At 48.1% G+C, this 16,200-nt stretch overlaps 1 protein-coding gene across 1 annotated transcript; it reads left to right on the top strand.

The window, feature by feature from the left end:
- Positions 1-2,171: 2,171 nt before the first annotated feature.
- On the top strand, positions 2,172-16,200 carry LOC124652431 (probable serine/threonine-protein kinase WNK8). Its single transcript, XM_047191441.1, has 4 exons — positions 2,172-2,787; positions 4,269-5,256; positions 5,421-5,756; positions 15,485-16,200. The coding sequence occupies exons 1-4, from the start codon at positions 2,695-2,697 to the stop codon at positions 16,006-16,008; spliced, it is 1,941 nt and encodes a 646-aa protein (XP_047047397.1). The 5' UTR covers positions 2,172-2,694; the 3' UTR covers positions 16,009-16,200.

Genomic DNA, 16,200 nt, shown 5'->3' with positions numbered 1-16,200 from the left:
AAGTAAAATGAACCACTCTCCAGATTTGACAGGAGAAAAGACAAGTGATGTATAAATGGCCAATTGTTTCCTGTGAATCGCAAAAGACAAATTTTGTACAACCATTCCATCGCCATTTTGCAAGGTTGTCCCTAGTTAAATTATAAACGAACCACACAAAGATTCTAATCTTCAGCGTACCTTAATTCTCCACAAGTATGTTTGAAGGAAAACCGTATGCCCATTCATAAATTCGGTAGACATACACTTAACCGTATAGACACCTAATGTAATTAGGAGCCATTAGAAACTACCTGGTTCTTCGCTCAAACTTAACCCCATTACTTATCGTAAAAATCTTATCAGGAGTCCCATTTGTCCCCCATTAAGGTCCTATTTGAATTTTATATTTAAATGTATTATATATATTTTTTCGAAATGAGAGCATAGTCCCAACCTCTGCATCCAAAGGATGCACATAGATTTTCTTTATTAGATTATTCACAAAGCCTTACAAGAAAGATACAAAGATCAACTCGAAGTCACCTTTCCAGCGACAACTCGCTATACCTACAAAAGTGATGAAGGGGGCGATCATGAACAGAGCCATTACCCTGACAATACACCAACACATCATCTAAAACAGAGTGCTTTCCCAAGCCGCCCATTGGCGGGTGAGAAGCGCAACCAGTCAAACAGATCCTCAGCGCACGCCATTGCACACGCTGCAGAAATCACTGCTGCCGTCTTTCTCGAACCCATCTCCAAGAGGGATCATCGCATTGACCTTGCCAGGCCTGCCATCGATGCCTCCACGACGCCATACGACACCACCATCCTGCACGCGTCCATCACACTGCGTCCATCTTCGAGACACCACTGCACCATGCTGCCGAGACTCGACGACGCCGACATAGCAGAAACACACCGCTCCACCTCAGCACCACCACCATCCGTTGTCTGCTCCAAAAACGATGCCCCCAACAGGTAGAACGATGCTACGCGCCGTCATCGTCCGATCCGGGAAATCCGGGTGTGGGGTTTCCCCCGGAGCAGCCCAGGCGAGAAGAAAACGTAGACTGCAGAGGCAATACCTTCAACAAGGTAGCGACGAACAGGCGCCGCCATCGTCCGCCATGACCGAAATGACGGCCGGCTTTCACCGGCAGCCACGCCTCGCCGTCGGGGACTTTAGATAATACATCAACAACTGTAATACTTTTAGTTCTGACAATATTACATAAAGCTGGGTACTAAGAAGCTAAAAGTATTACCCAGCCAAATGTCGTCCTAGAATTGAGTTCTATGCCATCTCCTACAACAAAAGAATTTCGCGAAAAGAGATCATCTTTAACTCCCATTAATCCCTTTCAAAAGGGTGTACCTGTGGGTTTGGCTTGTGCTTGCGAGAGTGTTTTGCCACCTAGGTACTTATTGTGAAGCAACTCCTGCCACAGACCTTACTCGGAAAGAAGTTCAAATAGCCATTTACTAAATGAATATCTATTCTATGACACCGAAGAAGTTGACACAACTTCTCGGAAGAAATCTTTTTTACACTACACGTGAGAATAGTTCCATGGCCTTTCGAAGTTCTGGAGGGTCAAAGACGCTACCGGGGCAACAAAGCGGAGCTAAACTCGGTCCTAGTCAAGACCACAAATCATAGAGTTTTCTTTACATGTCACATAAGAAGTTTACAAGTTGTACTAATTTTCTTCAGCCCAAAACAGAACCAAAAGGGGAATATGCTAGACCTTTCTTACAGAAATCATGTAAAAAAAGGTCAACTAATTAAGAACAACGTAGACATCATATTCTGAAAGGAGAGGAAGCAAGAAACACATTTTCTTCATATGAGTTTGGACCTCTGCTCCGCCAGCCAAGCTTACCTACCTAGAATAGATATATCTGAATTTTGAAGCAACAGCTAACTAGCATCCCTTTAGAAGCAGAGTAACAGAAGCATACATATCCACGATCGAGAGAATCTTCCCGTTCAGAAACCTCCAAAATCCTTCTCGCTAGCTTTCTTCTCGATTTCTTCCAGCAGCAATCTTGTGCTATCTGTCTTGACGTCCCCTTCAAAGCTAGAACTGCTTCTGTCATCCGTCCACAAATGGAGCTTTCGAGGCATGGATTCTTTAAATTCAGATGCTTGTAAGCCCCAAATAATCTTCTTTCCCAGGCAGTGACCACACCGGCACACCCACAAGGCAGAGAGATCGCTACATACATACATATTCCTAGCCGTAAAAATTCCATCTTTTCTTCCTCTTGTTCTTCTTCCTCTGGCCGGCCATCACGATTATTCGTGACCTGACCTGACATGACATGACATGCGTGCTATGATTGATCAGTGCATGCGCAATTGCAGGCATCCAATTCCAGCACTCAACTTTCCCGCCACCACCTCCTATTTCTACCGCTGCGTCCAGGTCAGCGTCAGATGAGCAGCGCGCGGCCGTGGTTCGGCGACGCGGCGGGGGCATCATCATCCTCGGCCGCCGCAACGTGCATGGCGTGGATCTTGCTGCGGCGGATCGACTACTACCGCTTCGGCCGCCCCCTCTTCAGCGCCTTCTTCACCTACGAGGACAACCACGAAGGCAAGCCGGCCGCCTGATCGACACACAACTGCAGCGAGCAGTTCAGTACTAGCTAGCTAGTACAGTAGCAGTAGCCGTGTGCCAAAATCTTTCATTTGGAGAAGCCATGTCTAGCCCGCGGCGGCCGGAGAGGCCAACGGCGACGAGGAGCAACGACAACGGATACGTTGAGACCGACCCCACTGGTCGCTACGGCCGGGTAAGCTCTCGATGTCTTCTTGCACTTCAAACTCTCTTCAGTCTCATGGCTCACGCTTATTTCTTCAGGCAACCTGAATCGGCCACAATAAGTTAGTTAGAAACACAATCGGTGGCAATAGTTCGTTAATTAGCAGCATGCTTGCATTCGATTGTTCAAGCTTCATATTTTTACGATTTCTTTTCTTTTCTTTTCTGTCTCTTTGAGGAACATGTTCTTGAGATCGATGGGTGAGGGTGATACAGGAGTAGGTAAATTACTAGCTAGATTCCAAAACGTGCTTACGACTGACCCACGAAGTGATTAAGCTTGCAGGGTTTTAACAATGAAAGATTCTTTAGCTTGATTATCAAGGATGGATTCCATGGTGATGTGCACTTCGGAGCAACCCCTAAATCAGACCACAATTATTGTGCCTTTTCCCCTTATTTATATGTCCATTTGGCTTTTGCTGCTTTGCTACGGCCGGCTAGCTAGTTGCACATCTTCCTGTGGCTGTCCGAACAAGTGATTTTTTTTGTTTTGTTACAATTTTCGCTGAAGAAAACATATACTAGTCAACACTGTTCTTGCATTGGCTAATTAATATTTCCATACACCTATATCAGAAAATTAATTGGCGAACTACGTATAATATATTTAAGCAGTTAATTGTTTTTGTAGTACCCGACCATAAATCATCTCCCGATAGGAACTGGTCGACTAAAATATCCTAATGCAGAATAAACAAGCATTTCACCCAAATAGATCACAAATATTGTTTTACCTAGTCAACTAGCTAGTTGCAGCAAGGTGGATCATTGTTTTTTGGAAGGTGAGAATTCAGTTGCGATTTCTCTTCTTCCAATAATCCAAATAATCAGGAAACAGTTGGTGCATTTGGCCTCCCCTAGTTTGGACTAAGATTGGTTGGGCTGATGAAATGGTGGTCAGCATTGTTCCATGTGTCTGTCAATATGCCAATAATGAGATGCTTTGAAAGCGTCAGAGCGATAATATGCCCCTGTCATATCCCCCAAAGATATAGGTCACCTTTTTTTTTCTCGGTGGATGAAGTTGTAGCAGTCACTCAGATTTGTCTTCTGAGTGGTTTCTCCATGTGTTCAAGTGCCATTAGGCTAACTGCTAGCTTTTCTGTTCAACTAGTTTCTGGTTTTAACAAACATACAATAATTAATTACCGTTTGTATGTAGCTACCTTTTTTACTAGTTAACTAGTTATATCTATTGACACTTTTGCAAAGGATCAATGAAGACTATAAAAAGAAACCACTTTGTCAAATTGAATCGGCATAGCTTGCAGTTAATCGATGTGTTTTCGGTGATATCTACATGCATAACTATGAATTTTTCCAACTTAAATGTGTGATGTAAATTGTAATTCAAAACTCAGAAAAAACGATACTGCATATGTCTGAACAAGTGTTGTTCCTGCTGATGGATGGGAAGCTTGACGAGTGTTGGCAATGGCATGGATGCAGTTTGACGAGCTCCTGGGCAAGGGAGCGATGAAGTCGGTGTACAAAGGGTTCGACGAGGTGCGCGGCGTGGAGGTGGCGTGGAACCAGGCCAACCTTGCCGACGTCCTCCGCACTCCCGACGCGCTGCAGCGCATGTACTCGGAGGTGCACCTCCTCAGCACGCTCCGGCACGACTCCATCATCGCCTTCCACGCCTCCTGGGTCTCCGTCTCCTCCACCTCGCCGCGCGGCACCGGCACCGGCGCCGGTTGCGGCCGCACCTTCAACTTCATCACCGAGCTCTTCTCCTCCGGCACCCTCCGCGCGTACCGCCTCCGGTACCCGCGCGTGAGCCTCCGCGCCGTGCGCGGCTGGGCGCGGCAGATCCTCCGTGGCCTCGCCTACCTCCACGCCCACGAGCCTCCGGTCATCCACCGGGACCTCAAGTGCGACAACGTGTTCGTGAACGGCCACCAGGGCACCGTCAAGATCGGCGACCTGGGCCTCGCCGCCGTGCTCCGGGACACCCAGACGGCGCACAGCGTGATCGGCACGCCGGAGTTCATGGCGCCCGAGATGTACGACGAGGAGTACGACGAGCTGGTGGACGTGTACTCGTTCGGGATGTGCATGCTCGAGATGCTCACGGTGGAGTTCCCCTACGCCGAGTGCTCCAACCCCGCGCAGATCTACAGGAAGGTCACCTCCGGCAAGCTGCCCGACGCCTTCTACCGGGTGGAGGACGCGGACGCGCGCAGGTTCGTCGGCAGGTGCCTCGTCCCGGCCTCGCACCGCCCCTCCGCCCAGGAGCTCCTCCTCGACCCTTTCCTCTCCACGCAGGACACGACCATGACGATGTCAACGCCGCCGTTGCTGCCTGCCTTGTCGACCCGCAGCGACAGGAAATATGAGAAGGCGGCGGTGGCGAGGACTGACATGACCATCACCGGCAAGCTCAACAGCGAGAGCGACACCATCTTCCTCAAAGTGCAGATCGCCGACGAATCAGGTAGTGCAATGTTAGTTTGTCCTAGATACATACTTAGATGATGCTCTTACACTCATAACATTTAACGATTTGCCATGTCTCAGTGGAATGCAACTCGTTTTCAGTTGCACTTTTCTTGCATTTTTCTATCATAAAACACCAAAATTAAATGTTCAACTGATCAGGCCATATGAGGAACATCTACTTCCCGTTCGACATTGCCGGCGACACTGCGATAGAGGTGGCAACGGAGATGGTGAAGGAGCTGGACATCGAGGACCGGGACCCCTCTGAGATCGCTGCCATGATCGAGCAGGAAATCCTGAGGCTGGTGCCCGACTGGGCCGGTGGCAACTGCGGCGATCAGCAAGAGTACTACACGTACGCGGATGATGACGACAACGAGGAGCAGCCTCCTTTCTACTACCTCTCTTCTTCCCCGACTTCCTCCCATGGCTCTCACTGCGGCGTGGGGCCGACAGCATCTGGACTGCATGGAGGACATGGTGACTGGTTACAAGGTACACAAACACCATTGTTCTGACTTATTCTAAAAAAAACATTGCTTTGACTTGTTACCATTCAGATGCCAACGCCTCGACCACACGTTGCTTGATTTGATACAGTAGTTTAACAAGCTTTCCAATTGATCATCTGAATTTGGTGAAAAGTAAAGGCTTATATCTTTTTTAAAACTCAGGCTAAGTAAAGTTTAACCAAGAATCTTAGAACAAACTATCAATAACTGTAAAATTATATAGGTATTGCATTAAATTTTATTTCATAGCGTATCTGAAAATATTAATTTTGTGTTGTACATGTTAATAGTTTTTTTTACTAAAAACTTAGTTAAAATTTAGATAGTTTGAATTTTAATTGAAAAAAGCTGGTAACTAATAATATTGGTTTTGTATTATACATGTTGATAAATTTTACTAAAAACTTACTCAAAGTTTACATAGTTTACCTTTTAATTTAGGAAAAAATACAGAAATTATTCGTTGAAATGGAGGTAGTAACTACTTCGTATTTACCACATCACACTTATTGAATTGTAAAACCTTTTGCCCCGATACCCATACAAAAAGTAAGGTTATCAGTAGCATTTGAAGATACTGCAAAGTAAAAAAAATGACGTAGTATATTTTAGGAGAACGTTACTATAGTAGGTATTATCTCGGTCTGAATGGGACCCCAAGCATGTAACTGTCAGATATTATCTACAACTATGATCTGAAATGAAAACATATAGAGGTTGGTTGGTTATGTGACAATAGCAACATTAAATTTATGATAAAATATATTCACAAAAAAATTATGACAACAAATAGTTTGCCAGTAAATCAAACATAATTTTAGTTCTATCACTAACAAATTTACATAATGGTTTTGCGGATCATAGGTTCAGTTTTTCTTACATCTCATAATGCACAATAGCAAGTCTAAATAAGTTGCACACACGAGAAGAGTAAGCATACATGTAAAACCTTTTTTTCGCGGGCATACATGTAAAACCTCAATTCAACTATTAGCCATGTTATATATGTGTGTGTCATGTGAATGATATAGTCCGATGTTATTAAGTGCCTAGAAAGTTTATTTAGCCTGATGAAAATTTATAGACCCCTAGTATATGCAATGTCTGAGAATTAGCAACCAAATTGCATTTTCGATCAATAGCGTAAATGCATGAGTAGTTGCTTGTGGTTTGTATCTCAGTACTCATCAGGTAGTTGTCGCTGTATACTATGGACATCTGTTAGCACTCCATTTGACAGATAAAAAGCCATTCTCATTTATGTGATTCTAGTCAGCACCATGATCATAGCATATACTACCTCCGTTTCAAGGAATAAGGCGCCCTCGTTTTACGAGCTTTTTGTTTGACAAGAGGACATCATTATCGAGCACACATTTCAAAATCTCCTTACCATTGACCAATTAATTCCACTAGTGTGGCTGTCTAGTTGTCCTTCGTTGAGCCATGACACGTGTACACTTGTGGTTGGAGCACATTTCAGAATCTCCTTTCCATTGCTCAACTGGATAGATATATTACATGCTTATATATACTTTCTTCTTTGTAACAAATGGCTTTTTATCTGCCCGGTTAGTAGCTAGACGACTTCATAGAAAACTTGTAGACTTTCTTTTTCTAAATTTTGTAGAGAAATACTATATTAAAATTAGTACAGTAAAATAGAAGAAGTGTGAATGCATGACAAGCTCATATGAAATTTCACAATTTTCCAACACTATGCTCCCACAAAAATTAATGGTCAATATGTATACAGAAGGACACCATCAGTGTGAATGCATGACAATCTGCTTGTGGTTTGTATCTCTGTTGCATATGTTGGTCTTGTCTCATCGCATATACTGTACATATGAGCTAGTTGTCGCTGTATAATATCGACGTCTGTTAGCACTCCATTTGACAGATAAAAAGCCATTATCATTTATGTCAGTCATGTCAGCACCATGATCGCAGCATATATTTTTTTCGATAAAGGATGCTTTATTACTTTTGGTAAGCAATTACATCCAGCCTCTGCATAACCAGGATGCACACAGCCGTTTATGTATCTGGAATCAAAGTATATAACAAAAAGGCGAAATACATATCGAAGCGATGAATCATATAACGCCTAAGATGAGGGTGGTGCAACAATCCGCAGACTATGCTGCCACCCATGTAGGGAAAAAGTATCCCTCGCCGTAGCCTCCAACCGTGTACAGACCTCCGTAAATAGGTCTCGGTTCTCCACCCGCTGAAGAGGTAACCACGAACGGAGAATACCTGTACATCTGTAGATGACCTGCAACAAAGAACAATTTTTATCATTAAAAATCTTGTCATTTCTACTTAGCCAAAGCGCCCAGATAACTGCAAGCGCCCCCACCCTAAGAAGCAACTTAAACCTTGAGCCGACACCATGAAGCCAGTTGCCAAAGACATTGGCTACACTAGTCGGGGGATACAGGGTAGACGCTACTTGGATGACTGACCAAATAGAACGCGCAAAATGGCACTGGAAAAAAAGGTGTTTAATAGTTTCATCATGATGACAGAAAACACACCTTGAACTTCCGTGCCAATTTCGCTTCACAAGATTATCTTTAGTAAGAATAACTCCTCGACGAAGGTACCATCCAAAAATTTTGATTTTTAATGGTATCTTCATCTTCCAGATTTTCTTATTATTATCAACTGGTGTATCAGAGTGAAGGATCGCATTGTATAACGATTTAACCGAGAACTTGCCATCTACATGAAGATTCCATCTAAATTCGTCCGGTTCGGGTGATAGATGTATATCTCCCAGTCGGTGAATTAGATCATTCCATGCTAATAGTCTTTGTCCAAGTAAAATCCGTCTGAACGTCACATTCGGGGGTGAGGTAGCCATTACCGCAGCAATGGTATCACCTTTGCGACGAACAATACTATACAGAGCGGGATACTGTTCACTTAAGGGAGCATTGTCTAACCAAACATCTTCCCAGAAACGTATCTGTTCTCCGTTCTTAATCGAGAAAGTACCATGGCGAAAGAAAACATTCTTTGTCGCCATGAGACCAGCCCGAAGTGAGAATCCCCAGGTTTCCAAACCACTTGGGATAAAGTCTTCGAGCCAATATACTTTCTCCGAAGGATAGTTTGCCATATCCCCTCCTCGGTAAGAAGCTTAAAAAGCCATTTACCCAGCAGAGCTGAATTCTTAACCTCTAGGTCGTGAACTCCAAGTCCGCCTTGATCTTTGGGACTACAAACTATACTCCATTTCACCGGTCGGTATTTCTTTTTCTCGCTATCCCCTTGCCAAAAGAATCTGGATCGATAATAATCGAGTTTATGCAGAATTCCTTTCGGCAAAAGAAAGAATGATAACATATACAGTACCATATTGGTGAGTACCGAATTAATGAGTACCAATCTTCCTCCCGGGGACAACAATTTACCTTTCCAACTACTAAGGCGTTTTTGTAGTCTTTCTTCCACAATTTTCCATTCAGCAATTGTAAGTCTCCGATAATGAATCGGAATACCCAAATAGCGAATAGGAAATTGGCCTTGCCCACAACCAAACAACTCGTATATAGAGCCATATCATTTTGGGCATCACCGAAGCAGAATAATTCACTTTTATGGAAATTGATTTTCAATCCCGACAACTGCTCGAACGCTGACAAAATTAATTTCAGGTTACGAGCCTTTTCGAGATCATGATCCATAAAAAGAATTGTGTCATCGGCATATTGAAGGATAGATAACCCCCATCAACCGGATGTGGGATCACACCTTCAATTTGACCATCAGACTTGGCACGCTCTATGAGTATCGCCAACATATCCGCTACAATGTTAAACAACATCGGTGATAGCGGATCTCCTTGGCGTAACCCTTTTCTTGTTTGGAAATAGTGACCGGTGTCATCGTTAACCCGAATTGCCACACTACCTCCATACACAAAATCATAAATTAGAGCCCGCCACTCAGGAGAAAAACCTTTCATCCTGAGTGTCTGTCGAAGAAAAGACCACTTGACCTTATCATACGCCTTTTCGAAATCTAATTTTAAAATAACCCCATTTAATTTCTTAGTATGTATCTCATGTATTGTCTCATGCAAAACTGCCACTCCATCTAGGATGTTTCTTCCTTGCATGAAAGCAGTTTGCGATGGTTGAACTACATGATCCGCAACCGTATTAAGTCTAATGGTGGCCACTTTCGTGAAAATTTTGAAACTGACGTTTAAAAGGCAAATAGGTCTATATTGTTGAATCCTTTCTGCCTCATTAACCTTCGGTAACAAAATTACTTCACCAAAATTTAGACGAAATAGTTCTAGTTGTCCTGTGTGAAGATCACTGAACAAATCTAGAAGATCCGACTTAATGGTATCCCAAAAGGTTTGATAAAACTCTGCTGGAAAACCATCTGGACCCGGTGCTTTATTGCATTCCATTTGGAAAATTGCCTTCTGAACCTCATCCTCAGTATAAGGTGCGGTTAGCAGGCCATTCTCCTCAATAGAAACTTGGGGTATATCATCCGTTAAGTCCTCGTTAAGAGAGAAGGAGCTTTCCTCCGGAGGACCAAACAGGTCTTTGTAGTAATTAGTAATGTAAGATTTAAGTTGCTCATGACCTTCAATCACCCCTTCATCTTGAATAAGAGAGTGAATACGCTTTTTCCGATGTCTTCCATTGGCTAGACCATGGAAATATCGCGTATTAGAATCACCCTCTAAAATGAACTGGGCTTTGGATCGTTGATACCATTTGAGTTCCTCTTCGCGGAGAAGACTCGCCATCTGCGCATTGGATTGATTTTTAAGTTCAATCTCCGGCGTGGACAGCGGTCTCACTTCCGCTATCGCCTCTAGTTCATCGATCACTTTCGATAGCCGAGCCTTCTCTTTTTCAGAATACCAACCATATGGGCAGCCCAACCGGAGAGATGTTTGCGCATTGCCCGCATCTTATTGTTCCATCTCAATATTGGAGAGCTACCCCCGACTGGTCTTTCCCAAACCTTGTTAACCATCTCATGAAATCCATCTCGGTGTAACCAGCCAAGTTCAAATTTGAACGGCTTCTTACAAACAGGACGGGGATTTCCAGTGGTTAGGAGGATAGGAGCATGGTCAGACAATTTTTCAATACGTTCTAGAGCACGGACGGACACCATAGGGTATTTATGTTCCCATTCAGTATCCATCAAAACGCGATCTAGTTTCTCGTATGTGGGTTCAGGCAAGCTGTTGGCCCAAGTAAACTGTCTACCTGACATGAACACCTCTCTTAAGTCCAAGCTATCGATGACAGCATTAAACAAGAAAGGCCAATGTCCATCGAAAAGGCCTTTGCTTTTCTCATGAGGAAATCTCAGCAAATTGAAGTCCCCTCCAATTAATATCGGATGCGGGTTATCTTTTGCAAGATTTACCAACTCACGTAGAAAGTCAGCCTTAAAAGCGTCCTGAGCAGCACCATACACAGCGACCAGACTCCAAATGAAACCGTCCGCTTTGTTCTGAATATCGAGTTTAATATGATACTCTCCATCCGAACTAGCTAAAACAGTCATGGTGTCTATACGGACGCCAAGCAAAATGCCCCCAGACCTACCACGAGGCGGACGAGAAAACCACTGAAAGTTAATCCCGCCTGACAAACGGTCGTGGAAACTCGTGAGAATTTTCGCCTACCCGTCTCGGATATAGCAATAAAATCTAAATCAAAATCTCTACAACCATCAGCAATGTGAGAATGTTTAGCCAAGTCACCAAGACCTCTCGCTATTCCGAAACATGCCATTCATCGAGAAACTTTTTTAGATTTAATAGTTTTGCCATATCTACGAGATTTCTTCCCAGCCGACGATCGAGAACCACGTGCAGAAGCATCTAGATCATAAACTGAACTAAGCTCTGAGTGTTCCAAATCGACTTCTGTAACATTCCCAATTATAGCCGAGAGAAGATGACCATCTAGGATGTCACCATCTTCATCATCGTCTACAAAGGAGGTAGCCGGCTCAGTGGATCCATTCGAAGCAACCGTTAAACGGTCAAGCTCCTTCTGTCTCAACACATGAGCTGAAGCTAAAATCTCATCCGAGCGCCTACCCAACGAAACTCCTAACCTATTCAAATTCGAAGAAATCCTAGTATCCGAAAAAGAAGTAAAAGATGTGACTGATTTTTTAGTACCTGCCGTGTCGAGGTTCAACTCCGCCTTGCGCCGCATGGCCCGCTGCATCACGTCTTCATCCGTAACCCCCGCACCGTCCTCCGTCAGAGTGTACCTCCCACTCCTCCTCACCGTCGGCTGAGCAACCGGTGGAGGACAAGCTGGAACGGCGACGGTCGGCGGAGCAGGGCTCGAAAGTGGCGCAGATGGTACCGAGCCCGGCTCCGAGGAAGGTGAAGACGACGACCCCGAAACCGAAAAAAGCGGAGTCGATGCAGGGGTAGATGGCGCTGAAGCCCCCTGCATCGAACCCGCCCGCGACGCTGCTGCCCCCCTAGGCGAGGAGGGCAAGGAAGACCGGCTGGGGCTCCTCCCCAACCTGCCTTGCACCTCCGTCGGCCGAGAGGGCTGCACCATCCCCGCATCCCCACTTGGCAGCGGGGCGGCCAAGGTCTTGGCCGGTTGCTGCTGCAGCTTCTCCAGGTCCGCAGCCGGCTGCTGCGGCTGTGCCAGGCCGGATGCCCGCTTCTGCTCCACCTGGCCAGTGGCCGGCTTCTGCTGCGCTGCCAGGATGGAGGCCAGCTGCTGCGGCTCCGCCGTGCTGGAAGCCTGCCGCTGCAGGTCCGCCGGACCAGGGGCATGATACAGCCCCGCCGAGCCCAAGGCCAGCTGCTGCAGCTCCTCAACGCCCTCAGCGCGCCTCGTCGAAGAAGGAGAAGTCCACGGCTGCCCCCCCTCCGTCTGAGGTGTGGTAGACGACGGAGTGGGTGCACCAAAAGGACTCCGCGAAGACGTAGACGACGACGAACCCGGACGCGTCCTCCCCTGCATAAAAGTCCGAACACGAGACGGAGAGGAGGCCCTAGACGCGGACCGCGGAGTTGCCACCAAATGCGGCGACACCGCCATAGCACGAGTCACAATCTCACGACCTCTGTCAGTCTTCGGCGAGTGATTAAAAGGAGTCACTGCCACCTGTGTAACCGGTAGTGACGCTGTGCCTGAAGGGTGCAAAGATGCTTGGCCATCGACCTCCATATGTACGGACCCAGGTGCTCCATCCGCCGAAGGATCATCCTGTCCCTCATCCTCAAATCCATGGGACGCATCATCATCGTCGCCCTTCCAGAAAAAAGGCCGAAATCTCGGATCGGGCTTATACCCCGAAGCCTCACGACGGAATCGAAACCTGTACCCATTAAGCTGTAGGCGAGCCAGCACCTCTAAACCATTATCTGTCTGCAGAACCGATGTACTCCTCATGGCCACCTGAATACGAACAATCTCTTGGCTCCGCAAGGTATATAAGTCGACGTCAAGAGTAGAGCCAATCAAAGTACCAACGGCCCAAATACCAAGAAAGTGACGTAGAGAATTAGGAACACCTTCGACATGCACCCAAATAGGCTCCATCACATACTCAGGAATAACGTCCTGTTGAGTCCAAGAAGAAACAGTGACCTGTGCATTTATCTTAGGCACGCTCATCTGCATACCTTCAATCCTCAACAAGTCCTCAGCTGTGGGAATCCCAATCAGAAAAGCATTAGAGCCATGGGGTACCGCCTCCCACTTCCATGTAGGATTCCCCGGGCACATACGAGCCATGAGACTCTGGATATCTGTCGCAGTAACAGTCCCATCCCCTGACACCTGTACCAAGGCTGTAGGTGCACCTGAGGAAAACACCTGTGGCTTAAAAACTGAGTCTGGAATCTGCAGGTCCAGCGTAGCATCATTACCACAACCAACAAAGACACTCATAGGCTTCGGCGTCTTCAACACAGGGCATCGGACAGTCGGATGTGCCCCAGAATCGCAAACTAAACAGTAGTGTGAAACCTTGCAGTCCTTTGTAGCATGTGAATTGTCCGCACACTTCCAACAACGAACCTTCTTCGGCTTCACCACAGGTGCAGCAACAACTGGAGCAACCGCAGGCAGCGGCTGTGGTGCAGAAACCACCTCCACCGCGGGCATAGGGGCCACTGGTACCGAAGAGTCCTGCACGGCCCCATGCACTGTGGATGGTGGCACCGCAGCCCCTCCTCCCCCCGCACCTCCCGCAGCAATCGCTTTCTTCTTTCTCCTCTTCTTTTGCTGTCCCTGCTGCGTCGGCGGATTCTGTGCTAAAGTCTGCTGCTGTGGCATCACCGGCTGCTGCAAAGGGGTAGGATACTGGAAATACGGCCCTTGGTACTGCGGATATTGATGTTGCGGCGGAAACTGAGGTTGTTGCTGAGGCAAAAACTGTGTATTCAGCATACGCGGTGGTGGCGGACGAAACCCCACTTGGGCCCGAGGCTGCGCCGCAGGTGCTGGCGGCATAAGGGCCCCTGCCGGCCAGCCTTGAAACCCCGGAGGACCTTGATATCCCCCACTACCCGGCGCTACGACCGCCTGCGCAGGAGCCGGCGCCGCAGGTGCTGGCGCTGTCCCTGGCGGCGGAGGACGGGACGGCCCGGCCATGACACCGCCTACGGCGCCCCTGGCGACCACGTCCAGGAACGACCGACGAAACTGGGCGCCCGAGAGAACTGCTGATGATGGCGAACGGCAGGGGCGCAGGTCCGGCGGAACGTGCTGCGGTGCAGATGAGAGCACGGCGACGGCGTGACTTCGCGACGAAGATGATCTTACGATCGTAGGTCTCGCGATCGTAGCCTGATTAGCCCTCCGTGACTCGTCCCGCTGCAGGCCCATGAGCGCCCGACAAAGGCCGGCCCAACGAGGTTGCAGCCCATGATGCAACGATCCCGCCTCCCCCGTTTCGAAACGAGGACGAACGACGTTCGCCGCCCCGTGCGCCGGCGAGCAACTGCCGGCGGCCCTCCGATCCTCACCCTGCGCAGCAAAGTTGAGAAAATCACCGAACACCGCCGGCGGCGAGATCCTTTTGGGCGGAAGCGGACCCTTCCATCCCTTGATCCGCACTGGCCTCGAAGATAACCTCAAACCCGGCGGCGAGCTGGAAATCGCTCGAACGAGCCGCGCAGGCGCCACGCGCGGAGGCGACTCCGAACGAGCCCTCGGCTCAGCCAAAACCGACGACGAATCCCGCCGCTCCCAAGGTCTGGACGCACTTCCTGGGAATCCGATCTTCCCCCAGAAATCTTCCAAGAGCGCCGCCCGATCCAACTCGCCAGCAGCGGCGATCGGCGGCACATTTGGCACATCCTCCAACCCATCCCACGCCACCTCTTCCGCTACTGAAATCTCTTCGTCCGCTCCCGCATCCTCGAGGGGATCAAAGCGACTGCTCGAGCCAGGAGACAACCCGGCCGGGGGAAGGAAAGGCGGGATCGGCCGTAGGAGGAACTGCCGGCGAGATGTCCGCCCCGGCGCGAGCCAGGGCCCAGCCGCCTCAGTCGCCATCGATGCAGCCTAGGTTAGATGGAAGATTCAAAGGCTATCTATCGCAGTCGTCCTTGTGATCACGAAATGGCAGCATTATTGAGCACATTTCTGAAATTAGTACTAGTATCATCTTATCATTGACCAATTGTTTGGTTGAGCCATGACACGTGTACACTTGTGGTTGGCGCAGATTATGGTGTAAGCAGCGACGACGACGACACGAGCTCCACCCGCTCTGCGCTGCACTACTCGTCGGAAGAGGCCCAGCCCGAAGAGAACCCCAGCGGCGCCCCCAAGACTGGCCCGGTGAAGGCGACCAGATTCGGCCCAGGTGACAGTAGCAGCGTAGGCCAGAACGTGTCGCCGCACGCCGGCCGGCCGCGGCGCCGTGGCGGGAGCCCCGACGGCGGCAGCGGCGACGATGGGGGGCGGCGGGGGAGGCAGCTGCAGCAGCAGCAGGGTCGCCTGACGAGGAACCGCTCGATGGTGGACGTGCGGAGCCAGCTGCTGCACCGGACGCTGGTGGAGGAGCTCAACAAGCGCATGTTCTTCAACACCGTCGGCGCCGTGGAGAACATCGGCTTCCGCCGCATCCCCGGCTACGGCGGTGGACCATCGTCGTCGTCAGGGACGAGGACGTCCTCGCGCGGCGGCGGCGAACAGCGTGGGCGGAGGAGCGGCAAGGAGAACAAACACCAGTTCTTCATGGTCTGAGCTGAAACAATTGATCAACAACTTTGTTCGATCGTATGTATAAAGCAGTGTGGTAATTAAATCTTGCACCGATCGTGTGTGCAGTTAGCTATTGGTGCAAGCACAGTTACGTACTTTACGTGAGTGCATACCGTATTTGAGTTGATCGAACGAATGAAAATCCTATTTTAAAACTAGAGGAATATTTTACTA

The sequence above is a fragment of the Lolium rigidum genome, chromosome 5 (assembly GCF_022539505.1).
Source record: "Lolium rigidum isolate FL_2022 chromosome 5, APGP_CSIRO_Lrig_0.1, whole genome shotgun sequence".
Classification (NCBI taxonomy): Eukaryota; Viridiplantae; Streptophyta; class Magnoliopsida; order Poales; family Poaceae; genus Lolium; species Lolium rigidum.
The sequence above is the reverse complement of the archived record's forward strand: the minus strand, read 5'-3'. Positions and strand labels throughout refer to the sequence as shown.